The sequence below is a fragment of the Haliotis rufescens genome, unplaced genomic scaffold, assembly GCF_023055435.1.
Source record: "Haliotis rufescens isolate VD_foot unplaced genomic scaffold, xgHalRufe1.0.p SCAF_2, whole genome shotgun sequence".
Classification (NCBI taxonomy): Eukaryota; Metazoa; Mollusca; class Gastropoda; order Lepetellida; family Haliotidae; genus Haliotis; species Haliotis rufescens.
This window is the reverse complement of record NW_025963890.1, coordinates 38,637,632-38,652,511: the sequence shown is the minus strand read 5'-3', so window position 1 is coordinate 38,652,511 and position 14,880 is coordinate 38,637,632. Positions and strand designations below refer to the sequence as shown.

At 44.0% G+C, this 14,880-nt stretch overlaps 1 protein-coding gene across 6 annotated transcripts in view; it reads left to right on the top strand.

The window, feature by feature from the left end:
* Positions 1–14,880, top strand: part of LOC124126338 — a 96,615-nt gene that overhangs the window by 45,167 nt on the left and 36,568 nt on the right. For 5 of the 6 annotated variants that reach the window (XM_046489748.2, XM_048399937.1, XM_046489746.2 and 2 more), the window contains exons 3-7: positions 1,640–1,921; positions 4,917–5,049; positions 11,192–11,337; positions 13,386–13,516; positions 14,428–14,575. In XM_046489748.2, the coding sequence (XP_046345704.2) occupies positions 1,640–1,921; positions 4,917–5,049; positions 11,192–11,337; positions 13,386–13,516; positions 14,428–14,575 (840 nt within the window). Of the gene's footprint in view, positions 1–1,639; positions 1,922–4,916; positions 5,050–11,191; positions 11,338–12,167; positions 12,253–13,385; positions 13,517–14,427; positions 14,576–14,880 lie in introns of those variants that run through there. The other variant, XM_048399939.1, reaches the window with a different exon arrangement.

The window sequence follows — 14,880 nt, the reverse complement described above, 5'->3', positions numbered from 1 at the left end:
TGTGATGTCATGGTAACCAATGATGTCCCAATGGTCTGCAAAGCATTATGATGCAATTTCATTGCAGCAATATCTACAATGTAGATATCGTTTGATCTCGCCCAAGCAATACCTCCTGTGAGAGCCAGTTTTGGATGATGACCACAAATACTTTTTCATGATCTCTCCTTCATGTTGTTTTAGTGTTATGGCCCAAAATCAGCTGGTGTCAACCCAATCTCAGAATAATCAGATCTAAGTTCTTGCTACCGCTAAACAAAGATCTGAGGACATCCCATTACGGGTCACGTCAGAACGACCTTTTGCGAACTTTGACTGACCACTGAAATGACAAACAAGAAGTCGACATCAGCCAATTAGAGAGCAGCTTTCTCGACCTTTACGGCACTCGTTTCAACCTGGCGGCTTCCATTTCAGACTATGCTTGAAAAATATGTTGACACAGTTCTCGATTAAAATTTTGAAAACTGAACAAACGAACATTCCGGGATGTCTAACATATGGTTGAGATTGTATGGCAGTGCTCCCCACATACTGTGCAACACCCCCTCCGTTCAAATGTTTATCCCATGGAAGCGAGAGATCGACGATAATTTTGATGGAATCAGTCATACGGGCCGTAACTGTCGTTCGGAATACCCTGTGTTAACATTTTCGAGGTTGCATGATTAGAAAACACATTCCGACTGTTACTTTCATGATCTGGTAAGCGACGCTTTGATTGGTCGGATGAAAGGTCGTTCTGACGTGACCCGTAATGGGATGTCCGCAGATCTTTGTTTAGCGATAGCAAGAACTAAGATCTGATTTTAATGAGATTGGTGTCAACCAACTTTGTCCATGAATTAATACACAAAAGAAATATCAATTTTCACATCAGGTTAAGAAATATATTCTTAGATAACATATTGATTAATATGAAAATCATAATCATAATATGGTAATACGGATGATAATTTTGCCTCACAGCTTATCATGGCTAATCACATGGCACACTTCTACTTTACATAAGTCTTTGTATGCTGAGGGGTGGTCAGGTAGCCCAGTGGTTAAAGCCTTTACTCGTCACGCCGAAGACCCGGTTCGATTCCCAAAATGGGTACAATGTGTGAAGCCCATTTCTGGTGTCCCCCGCCATGATATTGCTGGAATATTGCTAAAAGCGACGTAAAACCGTACTCACTCACTATGTATGCTGAAGACAGATTCTTCATGGGGGACTTATATCTGTAGGGTGTCCTGGTTGTGAAGGTCCAACTCACAGTAGACAGTCCCTGCTGGCTGTAAAGTTCCCTTACAACATCTCCAGTAGATAGTTCATCTGTCGACCCCTCTCCAGCTACTAATGCTTATCCAATGAGGAGACTACCATTGTAGTAAGAGGCGACTAACAGGATCATGAGGTCAGGCTCACTGACTTGGTTGATGCATGTCATCGTATCCCAATTGTGTAGATCGATGCTCATGATGTCAATCACTGGATTGTCTGGACTCGATTTTTTACAGACTGCTGTCATATAGCTGGAATATTGCTAAGTGTGGCGTTAAACAACAAAAATACAAACAAACAAACTTCAGGCATGTATAATTTTGTCTACACCGCTTGACAGCCGATAATTACTTTTCTGTCTGTTTGTAGGTTTGTTACCCATTAACCCCTATGGCTTCTTTGGACGAAATGCCACCTTAAACTGCACCCTGTTGGATGCCAACAGCTCTTCCAGTGACTTGTACTTTACATGGAAAAGTGACGAGTTGCTGCCAGCTGAATACCAGACTGTTATTTCACCATCTACTATGCAGCTGAATATGCCTGTCCTCGACAATGACAAATTTGTAGGCGCTCTGATGATACAGTGCCTCAAAAATGACAGCAAAACAGAAATAACAAATATAGGCATCCAGCTTCTCACAGTTGATTGTAAGTTGATCAATGAGGGAGTAGGACCCTTTGTTAGCTCACCAGGACAAGCTCCATGTGATCTTATGGTAGTCCACACTGTATTCCGTGGCCAAATAATACAAATTCTAGGGACATTTTTTTGTAAATGCTACAACCAGTTTTTAATAATTCTGTACACAATTGTGCAAACATTTAAGCTTACTTTTGAAGAATTTCCTAGTTCCTAGAGCTTGAGATAAGCTGCGTATTTGTGTAAAATACAAATTCACTTACCGACAGTTACATTTGGAAAAGCTTCTGCGACAAACATACTGATAGATGCCAATTGAAATGTACACAGTGCAAAAAATGGCTTCTCGGAGAGGGAGCTGCAAGGAAATGCAGACGGTTATTCTACTATTCACATGGTTTTAAATGATTTTCAGTGATTGTTATGAAACAGGTTTTAAGTTAAATACCAAATGTCAAGAAACAGGTGGGTAATAGAAATTTGAATACCTTCTAAGACCTGTGGAGGCCCAATCAAAATCAAACCCTGGGTAAAATGCCCAAATAACCAAAATCTTATCTATAGCTCTGTTTGTCACTTTTTTTACTTGTGGGAGGCACTTTTCTGATAAAGCTGATTGAAGTGAATTGGTGATTGTGAATGTAAACATTAGTAAGTTTTAGTACAAACAATTCAAAATGAAATCAGGATATTTCTTAAAACATAAAATGGTTAATAGATCTTATTTTCCATCCCACACAAATAATTATTTGGAATGATTTAATGTATACAATGCACAATTTCAAACCAGCTTTTGACTCACATGTAAGGTTCTGCAGTGTATTTGACAAATTCTGTGGCAGACAAATGCAAATGTTGCACGAATTCTGCAGAATGAGTGATTTTCTGCACTGAGTGGGCATTTCCATAGAGTATTCCATAGAATGGAGGGGATGGAGCCGGTGGGTGTCTAGTAATATGATAGGACTCATGGCATTTAACACGTTAAACTAATAACAGTTTTATTGTTTTATCACAACTCTTATTCTGTGAATCTACGCATCTATTGCTAAAACATTGATATGATGTCTAGCTATAAAGTGAGATTGTGACGTGTTCATACTTGTCAAATAAATAAAGATGCATGCATTGTCTACGTAAATGTATTTTTTTAGACTGTGCCACTAATATGCTTCCATACTCTACAAAGCAAAATATATACAATGCTCGCGAGCCATTGCTTTCAGTTTCAATAAGAAACAGATTTATTAAGGGAACATGGCCAAAAAATATAAGGTACTCTGGAATATTTGACTACCATACTTTCTTGTGTATAGTGCACACTTTTTTCTCCAAAATATAAAGCTATGAAGAGAGGGGTTCACATAATACTCCCATACGAGTTTCGATTTTGTTTTCCCAACACAAAGACGTTACCGTGAGCACATAACACTGAAAGTGGCATGTCAACAAATCTGTAGTTATGTTGTTAGAGATACAATGGCTTCCCATCTTTGCATTTAAAATCTTTTCAATCATGATTTTGGGCATTGTTTCAAATGAATTACACAAAAATGTGTGCACAGCTGATGCTATTTCCATCGAGACAATTACGCACGATAAGCTTAATCTCTGTGCACAAAACAATGCCTACAAATTTCACATGACCAAGTTTGCGAACAGCAAAACAAGCACACATACTCCCGCTATGATCATAACACGAGATGCACAGTAAAGCAGTGTACACATAAAGGGAAGTAACTGCCCGGTATATTCTCCCTTATTTTAACGGAAATAAAAACGAAACGTGTGGTGGACTTAATGATGGTGGCAGTGCCTGAGAACCATGACTTATGTTTTTTATCCTTATGGAATCATCTTTGTATTTTCTGACATTTTAAAGTGTTATGACACTTTTGTGAGCATGAGCTAACACAGAGATGCAATATATATGTTGATTTATATGACTGTATTTGTATACCTCATCTTACCGATTCAAGGGCGTTAACTGACTATAAAAGTCCTGTTTCCACCCTTGCTGAACTAGGCTGGAATTATGGATTTATATTTTGACTAATGAATCTCTGCACAGTCCAATCAAAATTGTGTAATGTATTGACATCCGGTTCGTAAACTGCCATGCAGATTTCGGTCAATTGCAGGATTTGCAAAGCATGTGTACCACCAACGCAGCATCAACAGATATTTTCCAAATCTTTCATGTTTAATAAAGATGCCCGTGTGATTGATGCACTTTGCGAAGTAAAACCCATTTTGTCAAAATAAATCTTGATATCGATTCGATTGTCTTGAATGGGAGCCGCCATTTTGTTCGAAGCAAATGCAAGTGATATGAGAAGTGGAAACTGATTGGTAAATGGGAGGGACATAGGAGGGACATAAGTCTTTACAGTCACTGGTGGCGCTACGATCGAGCCCAGAATTCCATCCTATTTCCCAAAAAGATGGAAACTGTACTTTTACAGTCAGTTATCTCCCTTGCCCGGGAACATGATTACATGCATCGAGGTTACTTCAGGGAAGTGGCAATCATCACTGAGGTGGAACGAAGTAGGTTCGAATGTTTGCATCGTAAAGCAAGGAATACAAAGGTAGAACCCATACATCTTGAGTCCCTGTCAACTATCAGCTTCCAAATGTCCATGAAACACCTGATGAAGTAACACCATCATCAGCTATTCAATCACAGATGTTGGATTTTTGCGAATAAATACGTCAATAATAATTATAACTTCATCACAGAATGTTCATTTGATCATTAAAACAAAAACTCTGTGGACAACATTATACATTTAGTGACATCATTCAGCACAGTAATGCAACACAAGCCCCGCCCAGTTATTTTATTAGCAAATCAGGAAAGAGTTGTCTGTTAGGGCATGGCCTAATTCATTTTGTTATGGAAACATTAATGCAAAAATAATCCCATGTCACTGAAACACTTGCGATTTATCCATTTGTTCTGACCCGAATATCTCTGATATCCTGTGATCTGTTTTGTAGACCCTCCACATGTGTCAAACCTGAGTGCTGTTTGTTTTAACTGGAAGTCACTGGAGTTTACATGGGAAGAGCAGTACAAACATGAGAATCATGTCAATGTGTCTGCCATCTGGACGTCCCGGGGAGCTAACAGGTGAGTGTTGAGTTAATGAATCAGATTGCTGTATATGTTTTCCATATGGTAGGTGCAGAACTCGAACTAGTTGATGATCCCGACAAAGATGTCGCCAAAACATGCTCACAGAATTTAGCTCCTAGTTTTAAAGATGGTTTGCCCAGTCGTCTGAGGCGCCGCTATTAGCCGTGCAGAGTTGTTTCCCTTAGGCACGCCAGAAACCTATGATTGTGGGTTCGAATCCCGGTTCGCCCAGATTATGTTATTATGTTTCTAGGTTTGTCAGCACCATACCCATGCTCGTGGGTTTCCCCGAAGTGGTAAACGTCTGAGAACTGCATCACTTCGGGCTTTCCTCCCACATTAAGCTGACATGCCGTGATATAACTGGAATACTGTTAAAAGCGATGTTAAACCCAACTCACACAACTCTTAGCAGCCATACAGTGATTCCTTGATATACCGCTGCCTTCAGTGTCCCAAGATCCTGACCCTGCATTCTTGGAAAGGGCAAACAAACACAAATGTTGATTTGAGTGGATAAGAAATATGTTTTAGTCTGTTTTCAGTCGTACAATTGGGTATCTCATACCTCTAGTCGCACGTTAAAAGGAAGCCAGAAGCTGGAATGTAAACAATAAACTTGTTTCCGTCCGGTTGCGCACGCACCTCCCGATGACATCCCACAAATCTCTCAGCGCGCCTCTGAGCTGGTCGCTCGAGAAGGACTTTCGCGTTAGACTGCTAGTTTGTATTCTACTAGTACTTATCGTGTGTCTACAGTTGTTGTTCTAATACAGTAATAATACTATGTCTTACCTGTAGACTCCTGGAATGTAATCATTGGTAATCCATTGTTTGGGTTTCACTTGATTATACACGTGGCAATATATGTCGTGCATTTGTGCCTCGTGTCAAGGACAACTGTCTAAAGTAGATCCTCACAAGTATTGTCCTTCCTGCATAAATAAGGACGGGTTTTCAACGTGTTCGTGGAATAAACGTTGTTAAGAATGTGAGCATTTGTCTTCTATCAACTTTAACTTGTATCTTCGTGCGTTGGCGAAGCGGGCTACTGACCAGCGCTACAGGCAGATGAGGTCATCGGGTGGATCCTTGGACTCTGCACCCCCTACATCTGGCCCTGGGGGTGGCGCGTCGGCCACACCCAAGAAATCAGTTGAAAAAGACCCGCCTCAGTCAACTTATGTTTTTGACAAGACACGGGACCGTTCGCCTGCTGATGATACTACCCGCACGACTGATCTTCGTCAATCAGTTGATCGAGAGCGTCACTCAGCCACCCCCGTTACGACGGGACCGGGTGGTGACGAGGACCACGAGGGGACTACGGTCCCCAGTCGGTCCGTCTCTCGTCCTACCAACGACGATAGGAACGTCGTGCGGGTCGACAGTGAACACAGATCCCTCTCTAGAAGTCGTTCCCGTTCACCGGACGACAGGTCGAGGGCCTCGTCGAGTGACAGTAAACGACACGAGGACGTTCGTCGCCTTCGAGGTCGTCGGGAGTTCGATTCGGACGATAACTACGATGGGGATCGTAGTACTTCTACAGTTAGAGATCGTAGCCCTCGTCCCCACGGGGACGTGCGACGCCTTCGAAGGGAGTTTTTGGGAGATCAGAGTCGTAGAGATAATGATCGATCGTGACCCTCGTCTCACTTTCATATCGACCCGGCTTTGATAGGCCAGATGACGGCGGCGGTACTCGCCTTGACGGCGTCGACCGAGAAGGGTTCGTCTACGTCGGAGGTCCATGGACCATCGTCCTGTACACCGGTTCCTTCATCTATGCCTACACAATCGACGTCGACGATGGATTGTGACGACAGCGTCGTAGAGATAATGATCGATCGTGACCCTCGTCTCACTTTCATACCGACCCGGCTTTGATAGGCCAGATGACGGCGGCGGTACTCGCCTTGACGGCGTCGACCGAGAAGGGTTCGTCTACGTCGGAGGTCCATGGACCATCGTCCTGTACACCGGTTCCTTCATCTACGCCTACACAATCGATGTCGACGATGGATTGTGACGACAGCGTCGTAGAGATAATGACCGATCGACACCCTCGTCTCACTTTCATATCGCCCCAGCTTTGATAGCCCAGATCACGACGGCGGTACTCACCTCCAGGGCGTCGACCAAGAAGGATTCGACTACGTCAGAGGTCCATGGACCATCGACCAATACACCAGTACCTTCATCTACATCTACACAATCGACGTCGACGATGGATTGTGACGACAGCCTGGCTATGGCTTGGCTATCTCACTTTTCTGCCTGAGTTATCAAAAGATGATGACAAACCGACGAGTGCTGGCTTAAAGGTTGGAGTTACGCCGCAGTCTCTTCAGTCTTCTCCTCCCAATGTCTTCAGAGCCATGGTTCACGATATGGACCAGAACTTGCCTCTGCTCTGCCGGGGCAGAGTTTCAGCAAACCACCTGTTCGATCGCGTTACCCGATCTATGGCATGCCGTTTTCGTCACCCATGAGTAGGGACTTGGATTGGGGGCTACTCTTCAAGAAACCAGCGCCCTCCAAGATTCTTGTAGTAGACAGGCATTGGGGATCCATGGACACTGCTGTTCGTCTCCAGCTACAACCGCTTGCTATGCTGTCGACAGCGAGCCGGCGGGGGAGGTAGTGAGGTCCCTTTTCCCCGCCGTCACCGTCGTCGGAGCCTACTACCTTTAGACGAGCTACCGGTAGGGGGAAGACTTCATCACACGGATCATAAAAGCCGGTCGTAGAATGGCTCCGTCGGCAGGCGATCAGGGTCGCCTTCTACGGACGACAGGCTCACTAAAATACCGGAATTGCACAAAATTCTACGTGCCTTCATGGTTGAAGATGAGTCACATTAATTCCGCCTGCCGGCCTGGGACCTCGATATCGTTCTGCGCTACCTGTCTCGTTAGACTTACGAGCCTCTCGATCAGGTCGCCTTCGACATTGTCTCCGACTAGAAGTACTGCTCGTATTTTTTAGTTACCTTGTATACTGCGAGTTGCTCTGTAACTAAATTATGCGCCGACCACACTTCGATCGCAATTCATCTGACGTGTGCAGTTGTCATGTCGCATCGATAATTTGTTGTGTGTCGAAGAGCATTAACCATGCTATTTTTCGTTACCTTGGATACGACGAGTCGTTCTGAACCACTTTATATACCGTCCACACTTCCATCGCAATTCAACTGTCGTGTGCAGTTGTCCTGTCGCTTCGATAGTTACTTGTGGGTCGAAGAGCATTAAACATGCTGTTTTAGTTACCTTGTATACTGCGAGTTGCTCTGTAACTAAACTATACGTCGACCGCTTCGATCGCAGTTCAACTGACGCGTGCAGTTGTCCTGTCGCATCGATAATTAGTAGTGTGTCGAAGAGCATTAAACATGCTGTTTTAGTTACCTTGCCTACGACGAGTCGTTCTGTAACTACATTATAAGCCGACCACGTTTCGATCGCACCTCAACTGACGTGTGCAGTTGTCCTGTCGCATCGATACTTACTTGTGGGTCGAAGAGCATTAAACATGCTGTTTAGTTACCTTGTATACTGCGAGTTGCTCTGTAACTAAACTATACGTCGACCACTTCGATCGCCGTTCAACTGACGCGTGCAGTTGTCCTGTCGCATCGATAATTAGTTGTGTGTCGATGAGCATTAACCATGCTGTGCGTTCGTGATAAACAATTTGTCTCGTCCGTGCATCTGGTCGAATGTTCTATTGTTACTACAGGGGTGAGGAACTTGGTACATTCGACGTGCAAGAGGTCACTTCCGGATTACTTTCCAGACCCTCCTTCCAGTGTTCCGTCGAATTCTACCCAATTGTACGACTGAAAACAGACTAAAACATGGGTTTTTCAGATCCAGCCATCCCCACTGGGAAGTAATCCAGTCCAGTCCTGCTTGATGGCTTATTCTTCGAGATTTGATGCATGTCATCGGGAGGTGCGTGCGCAACCGGACGGAAACAAGTTTATTGTTTACATTCCAGCTTCTGGCTTCCTTTTAACGTGCGACTAGAGGTATGAGATACCCAATTGTACGACTGAAAACAGACCAACAAAACATCGTTTTTAATCTGAAAAACCCATATTTTGTTCTATTATTAGTAATAATTATGTACAGGGAGATTCGAACCCATATGTACATGCGCTCGCAACTTTATGACAACGTAAATTGAACAATGTTTTTTTTTTCAAAGGGAAGCGTCCTAATCAGTTGTTCTTAATAGATGTAGCTGGGCAATGAAGATGAAGGCAATGGCTGAACGGTTGGGAGAGATATGAGAATTGGTATTGGGACAAAAAGTACAGATAATTGATGTGAAAATTGTGAGAATATCTGGGAAATACCAAACGTAACCCCCCTGTTCATAAAATAGACTTGTCCAACATTGTCTAGGTCAGATTGTATTCAGTATTCAGTATTCAGTATTTAAATTTGGGAAAGTATTTTTAAAAATCTTGTACATCTTATTGACATCCTTAAAGAGGCCGTACAAAATGTTGATATCTCATTTCAGAACTAAACGACTCGTGTTCCTTGTTTATTTTACAATACAACACTGCAGGGAGAATAATCCACTTTGGGCTGCACCTCTCATGGTTTATTCTCCCTGCAGTGTTTAATTGTATGATAACCTTGTTGTACTGCTTTGTATTCTGTTGTACTGCCCTATATTCTGTGTTGTACCCTGTATTCTGTTTTACTGCCCTGTATTGTGTTGTATTGCCCTGTATTCCATGTTGTACTGCCCTGTATTGTGTTGTATTGCCCTGTATTCTATTGTACTGCCCTGTATTGTGTTGTACTGATCTGTATTCTGTGTTGTGCTACCCTGTATTCTGTTGTACTGCCCTGTATTCTGTGTTGTACTGCCCTGTATTCTGTTGTAGTGCCCTGTATTCTGTGTTGTACTGCCCTGTATTCTGTGTTGTGCTACCCTGTATTCTGTGTTGTGCTACCCTGTATTCTGTTGTACTGCCATGTATTCTGTGTTGTATTGCCCTGTATTCTGTGTTGTACTGTCCTGTATTCTGTGTTGTATTGCCCTGTATTCTGTGTTGTATTGCCCTGTATTCTGTGTTTTACCTCCCTGTATTCCGTGTTGTACTATCCTGTATTCTGTGTTGTATTGCCCTGTATTCCATGTTGTACTGCCCTGTATTCTGTGTTTTACTGCCCTGTATTCTGTTGTAGTGACCTGTATTCTGTGTTGTACTGCCCTGTATTCTGTTGTACTGCCCTGTATTCTGTGTTGTACTATCCTGTATTCTGTGTTGTACTGCCCTGTATTCTGTGTTGTGCTACCCTGTATTCTGTGTTGTGCTACCCTGTATTCTGTTGTACTGCCATGTATTCTGTGTTGTATTGCCCTGTATTCTGTGTTGTACTGTCCTGTATTCTGTGTTGTATTGCCCTGTATTCTGTGTTGTATTGCCCTGTATTCTGTGTTTTACCTCCCTGTATTCCGTGTTGTACTATCCTGTATTCTGTGTTGTATTGCCCTGTATTCCATGTTGTACTGCCCTGTATTCTGTGTTTTACTGCCCTGTATTCTGTTGTAGTGACCTGTATTCTGTGTTGTACTGCCCTGTATTCTGTTGTAGTGACCTGTATTCTGTGTTGTACTATCCTGTATTCTGTGTTGTATTGCCCTGTATTCCATGTTGTACTGCCCTGTATTCTGTGTTTTACTGCCCTGTATTCTGTTGTAGTGACCTGTATTGTGTTGTATTGCCCTGTATTCTGTGTTGTATTGCCCTGTATTCTGTGTTGTACTGCCCTGTATTCTGTGTTTTACTGCCCTGTATTCTGTTGTAGTGACCTGTATTCTGTGTTGTATTGACCTGTATTCTGTGTTGTATTGCCCTGTATTCTGTGTTGTATTGCCCTGTATTCCATGTTGTACTGCCCTGTATTCTGTGTTTTACTGCCCTGTATTCTGTTGTAGTGACCTGTATTCTGTGTTGTACTATCCTGTATTCTGTGTTGTATTGCCCTGTATTCCATGTTGTACTGCCCTGTATTCTGTGTTTTACTGCCCTGTATTCTGTTGTAGTGACCTGTATTCTGTGTTGTACTGCCCTGTATGCTTACAGATACACTACTCACTGTTCCAGCTGGTTCTATTGTAATGGCAGCAGGAGTACATCGTGTGTCATCGACAGTATCCACAGCAGCGAGTACAGCATCAACATCACTGTGACTAACACTGTGGTGGGAGAGACATTCAGGAAATCACTGACCGTCAGACCAGATGAATTGGGTGAGTACTGTGGTGGGAGAGACATTCAGAACCTCACTGACCGTCAGACCAGATGAATTGGGTGAGTACTGTTATGGGAGAGACATTCAGAACCTCACTGACCGTCAGACCAGATGAATTGGGTGAGTACTGTGGTCGGAGAGACATTCAGAACCTCACTGACCGTCAGACCAGATGAATTGGGTGAGTACTGTGGTCGGAGAGACATTCAGAACCTCACTGACCGTCAGACCAGATGAATTGGGTGAGTACTGTGGTCGGAGAGACATTCAGAACCTCACTGACCGTCAGACCAGATGAATTGGGTGAGTACTGTGGTCGGAGAGACATTCAGAACCTCACTGACCGTCAGACCAGATGAATGGGGTGAGTACTGTGGTCGGAGAGACATTCAGAACCTCACTGACCGTCAGACCAGATGAATTGGGTGAGTACTGTGGTGGGAGAGACATTCAGCACCTCACTGACCGTCAGACCAGATGAATTGGGTGAGTACTGTGGTGGGAGAGACATTCAGAACCTCACTGACCGTCAGACCAGATGAATTGGGTGAGTACTGTGGTGGGAGAGACATTCAGAACCTCACTGACCGTCAGACCAGATGAATTGGGTGAGTACTGTGGTGGGAGAGACATTCAGAACCTCACTGACCGTCAGACCAGATGAATTGGGTGAGTACTGTGGTGGGAGAGACATTCAGCACCTCACTGACCGTCAGACCAGATGAATTGGGTGAGTACTGTGGTGGGAGAGACATTCAGAACCTCACTGACCGTCAGACCAGATGATTTGGGTGAGTACTGTGGTCGGAGAGACTTTCAGAACCTCACTGACCGTCAGACCAGATGAATTGGGTGAGTACTGTGGTGGGAGAGACATTCAGCACCTCACTGACCGTCAGACCAGATGAATTGGGTGAGTACTGTGGTGGGAGAGACATTCAGAACCTCACTGACCGTCAGACCAGATGAATGGGGTGAGTACTGTGGTGGGAGAGACATTCAGAACCTCACTGACCGTCAAACCAGATGAATGGGGTGAGTACTGTGGTGGCAGAAACTTTCAGCACCTCTCTCACTGTCCAAATATATACATTCATGGATAGATAAAATCATGCTTATTTTGAACCTTTACCTTTATACAAAATATATTCTTGGTTCAGTATAGTTAAGCCAGAAGAGGGGGCACTGGTGGCCCAGTCGTCTGAGGCACCGCGATTCGCTATGCAGAGTTGTGTCCCTTGGGCATGTCAGAAACCTATGATTGTGGGTTCGAATCCCGGTTTGCCCCAATTATGTTTCTAGGTTTGTCAGCACCATACCCGTGCTCAAGGGTTTCACCAAAGTGGTAAACGTCTGGGACCTGCATCACTTGGGGCTTTCCTCCCACATTAAGCTGACACGCCGTGATATAACTGTAATACTGTTAAAAGCGGTGTTAAACCCAACTCACTAACTACTGTACAATATATCACATGACTAACTGCAGACCTTGGTAGACCTGTGGGTACCCTGTTCTCCTCAGGACCCTACTCTCCCAGATGCCTCAGTTACCCGTCCAAGCCATAGTCATGGCTGTATTATGCCATAGAATGTTTCTCTTACCATCAAACATTGGCTTGTGTTGGACTCAAACTCAAGGTATAATATTGGTAACTGATAGTCATTGTTCCGTGATGCCATAGAATGTTTCTCAAACATTGGCTTGGCTTGGACTCAAACTCAAGTTGTAATATTGGTAACTGGTAGTCATGGTTATGAATCAAAGATTCACCCAAATTATGATCCTGGTTTGTCAGGACCTTACTCCTGGGATTCAAACTTGTTTCATCAGCCACACTGTGAAGCTGACACACTGTGATATGATTAAATCACTGCAAAAAATGGTGTTTTCAAACTCTGAAATCATCATTCCTGCAACATGAATGTATAATATAGAGCTGGGTTCAAACCTGAGGGAGTGACACACTCATCATTTACAGAACGTCTAAGTGATTATATATGTTGCTGTATCATGCCCTCTTGTTAATGGCTGAGTTGATCTTCCAGTGAAACCAGCCGCTGTCACCTCTCTGAGGGTGTCCCACTGGACGAGTTGCTGTGTGACACTTGCTTGGACGCATGGCCAGCTGGGGATGAAGACGATGATATTCAGGGCAGTAGCAGTGAAGGATGGATCTGTGAGTTGGCTTACATCTTCACAGGAGTTGTGGGGCGGTTGGGTAGCCTAGTGGTTAAAGTGTTCGCTCGTCACGCCGAAGAACCGGGTTCAATTCCCGACATGGGTGCAGTGTGTGAAGCCCATTTGTATCCAGTGCTTGTCTCTCTGTGGTGATTCAGAACAGAATAGCCCCCCAGTACCCAATGCTCGTCTCTGTGTGGGTATTCAGAGCAGAATAGGCCTCTAGTACATAGTGCTTCCCTCTCTGTGGGGATTCAGAACAGAATAGGCCTCCAGTAGCCAATGCTCGTCTCAGTACCCAGTGCTTGCCTCTCTGTGGGGATTCAGAACAGAATAGGCCTTCAGTACCCAGTGCATGCCTCTCTGTGGTGATTCAGAACAGAATAGGCCTCTAGCGCCCAGTGCTTGTCTCTCTGTGGGGATTCAGACAAGAATAGGCCTCTAGCGCCCAGTGCTTTCCTCTCTGTGGGGATTCAGACCAGAATAGGCCCCCAGTACCCAGTGCTTGCCTCTCTTTGGGGATTCAGAACAGAATAGGCCTTCAGTACCCAGTGCTTGCCTCTCTGTGGGGATTCAGAACAGAATAGGCCTCTAGCGCCCAGTGCTTGTGTCTCTGTGGGGATTTAGAGCAGCATAGGCCCCCAGTACCCAGTGCTTGTCTCTCTGTAGGGACTCATGACAGAATAAGAATGAAGAGAGTACTTAATTTTGTGTCATCTTCCCTCAAAGTAGTTGTTTTCAATAACCGCCTTCCATGGTCCCGGCTAGATGACTAGCAGCCCACAAATAGAGCTTGAATCGTGCTGATTTAGCACAAAGCAACATTCATTCAGTTGTCAAATGAACATGTTAGAAACATCACCTAGATATGAACCAATAGTATTCTGACTGCCTTGCCCCTGTTTTCAGGAGTTACACAGTACGGTGACAGGCAACACAACAACCCTGTGTGATCTGAAGCCAGACACCCACTACACATTCCTCGTCTCAGTCAAGCCAACTGTTGGAGGCTTCTGGAGCAACACTCAGTCCATCAATCAGACCACACACGAGGATGGTATGTAGTGAAAAATCATAAATATTGAAAATCAACAATACTAGAATTACTTATGATCGATCATGGCTTCCAGAGCAGCACTCAATCCATCAGTTTGACAACATGGGAGGATGGTATGTAGGGAGAATCATAAAAATAAAAAATCAGTGACGCTCTTAGAATTACTTTATGATTGGTCATGGCTCCTTGTAGAGCTGGGACGAGTCCAAATGTACTACCCAAGTACCCGACCCTACCTATATATATATATGTATTATGTAAAGATAGAAAAGTAAACGGATGTAAGAACATGTCTTTTCATCGTA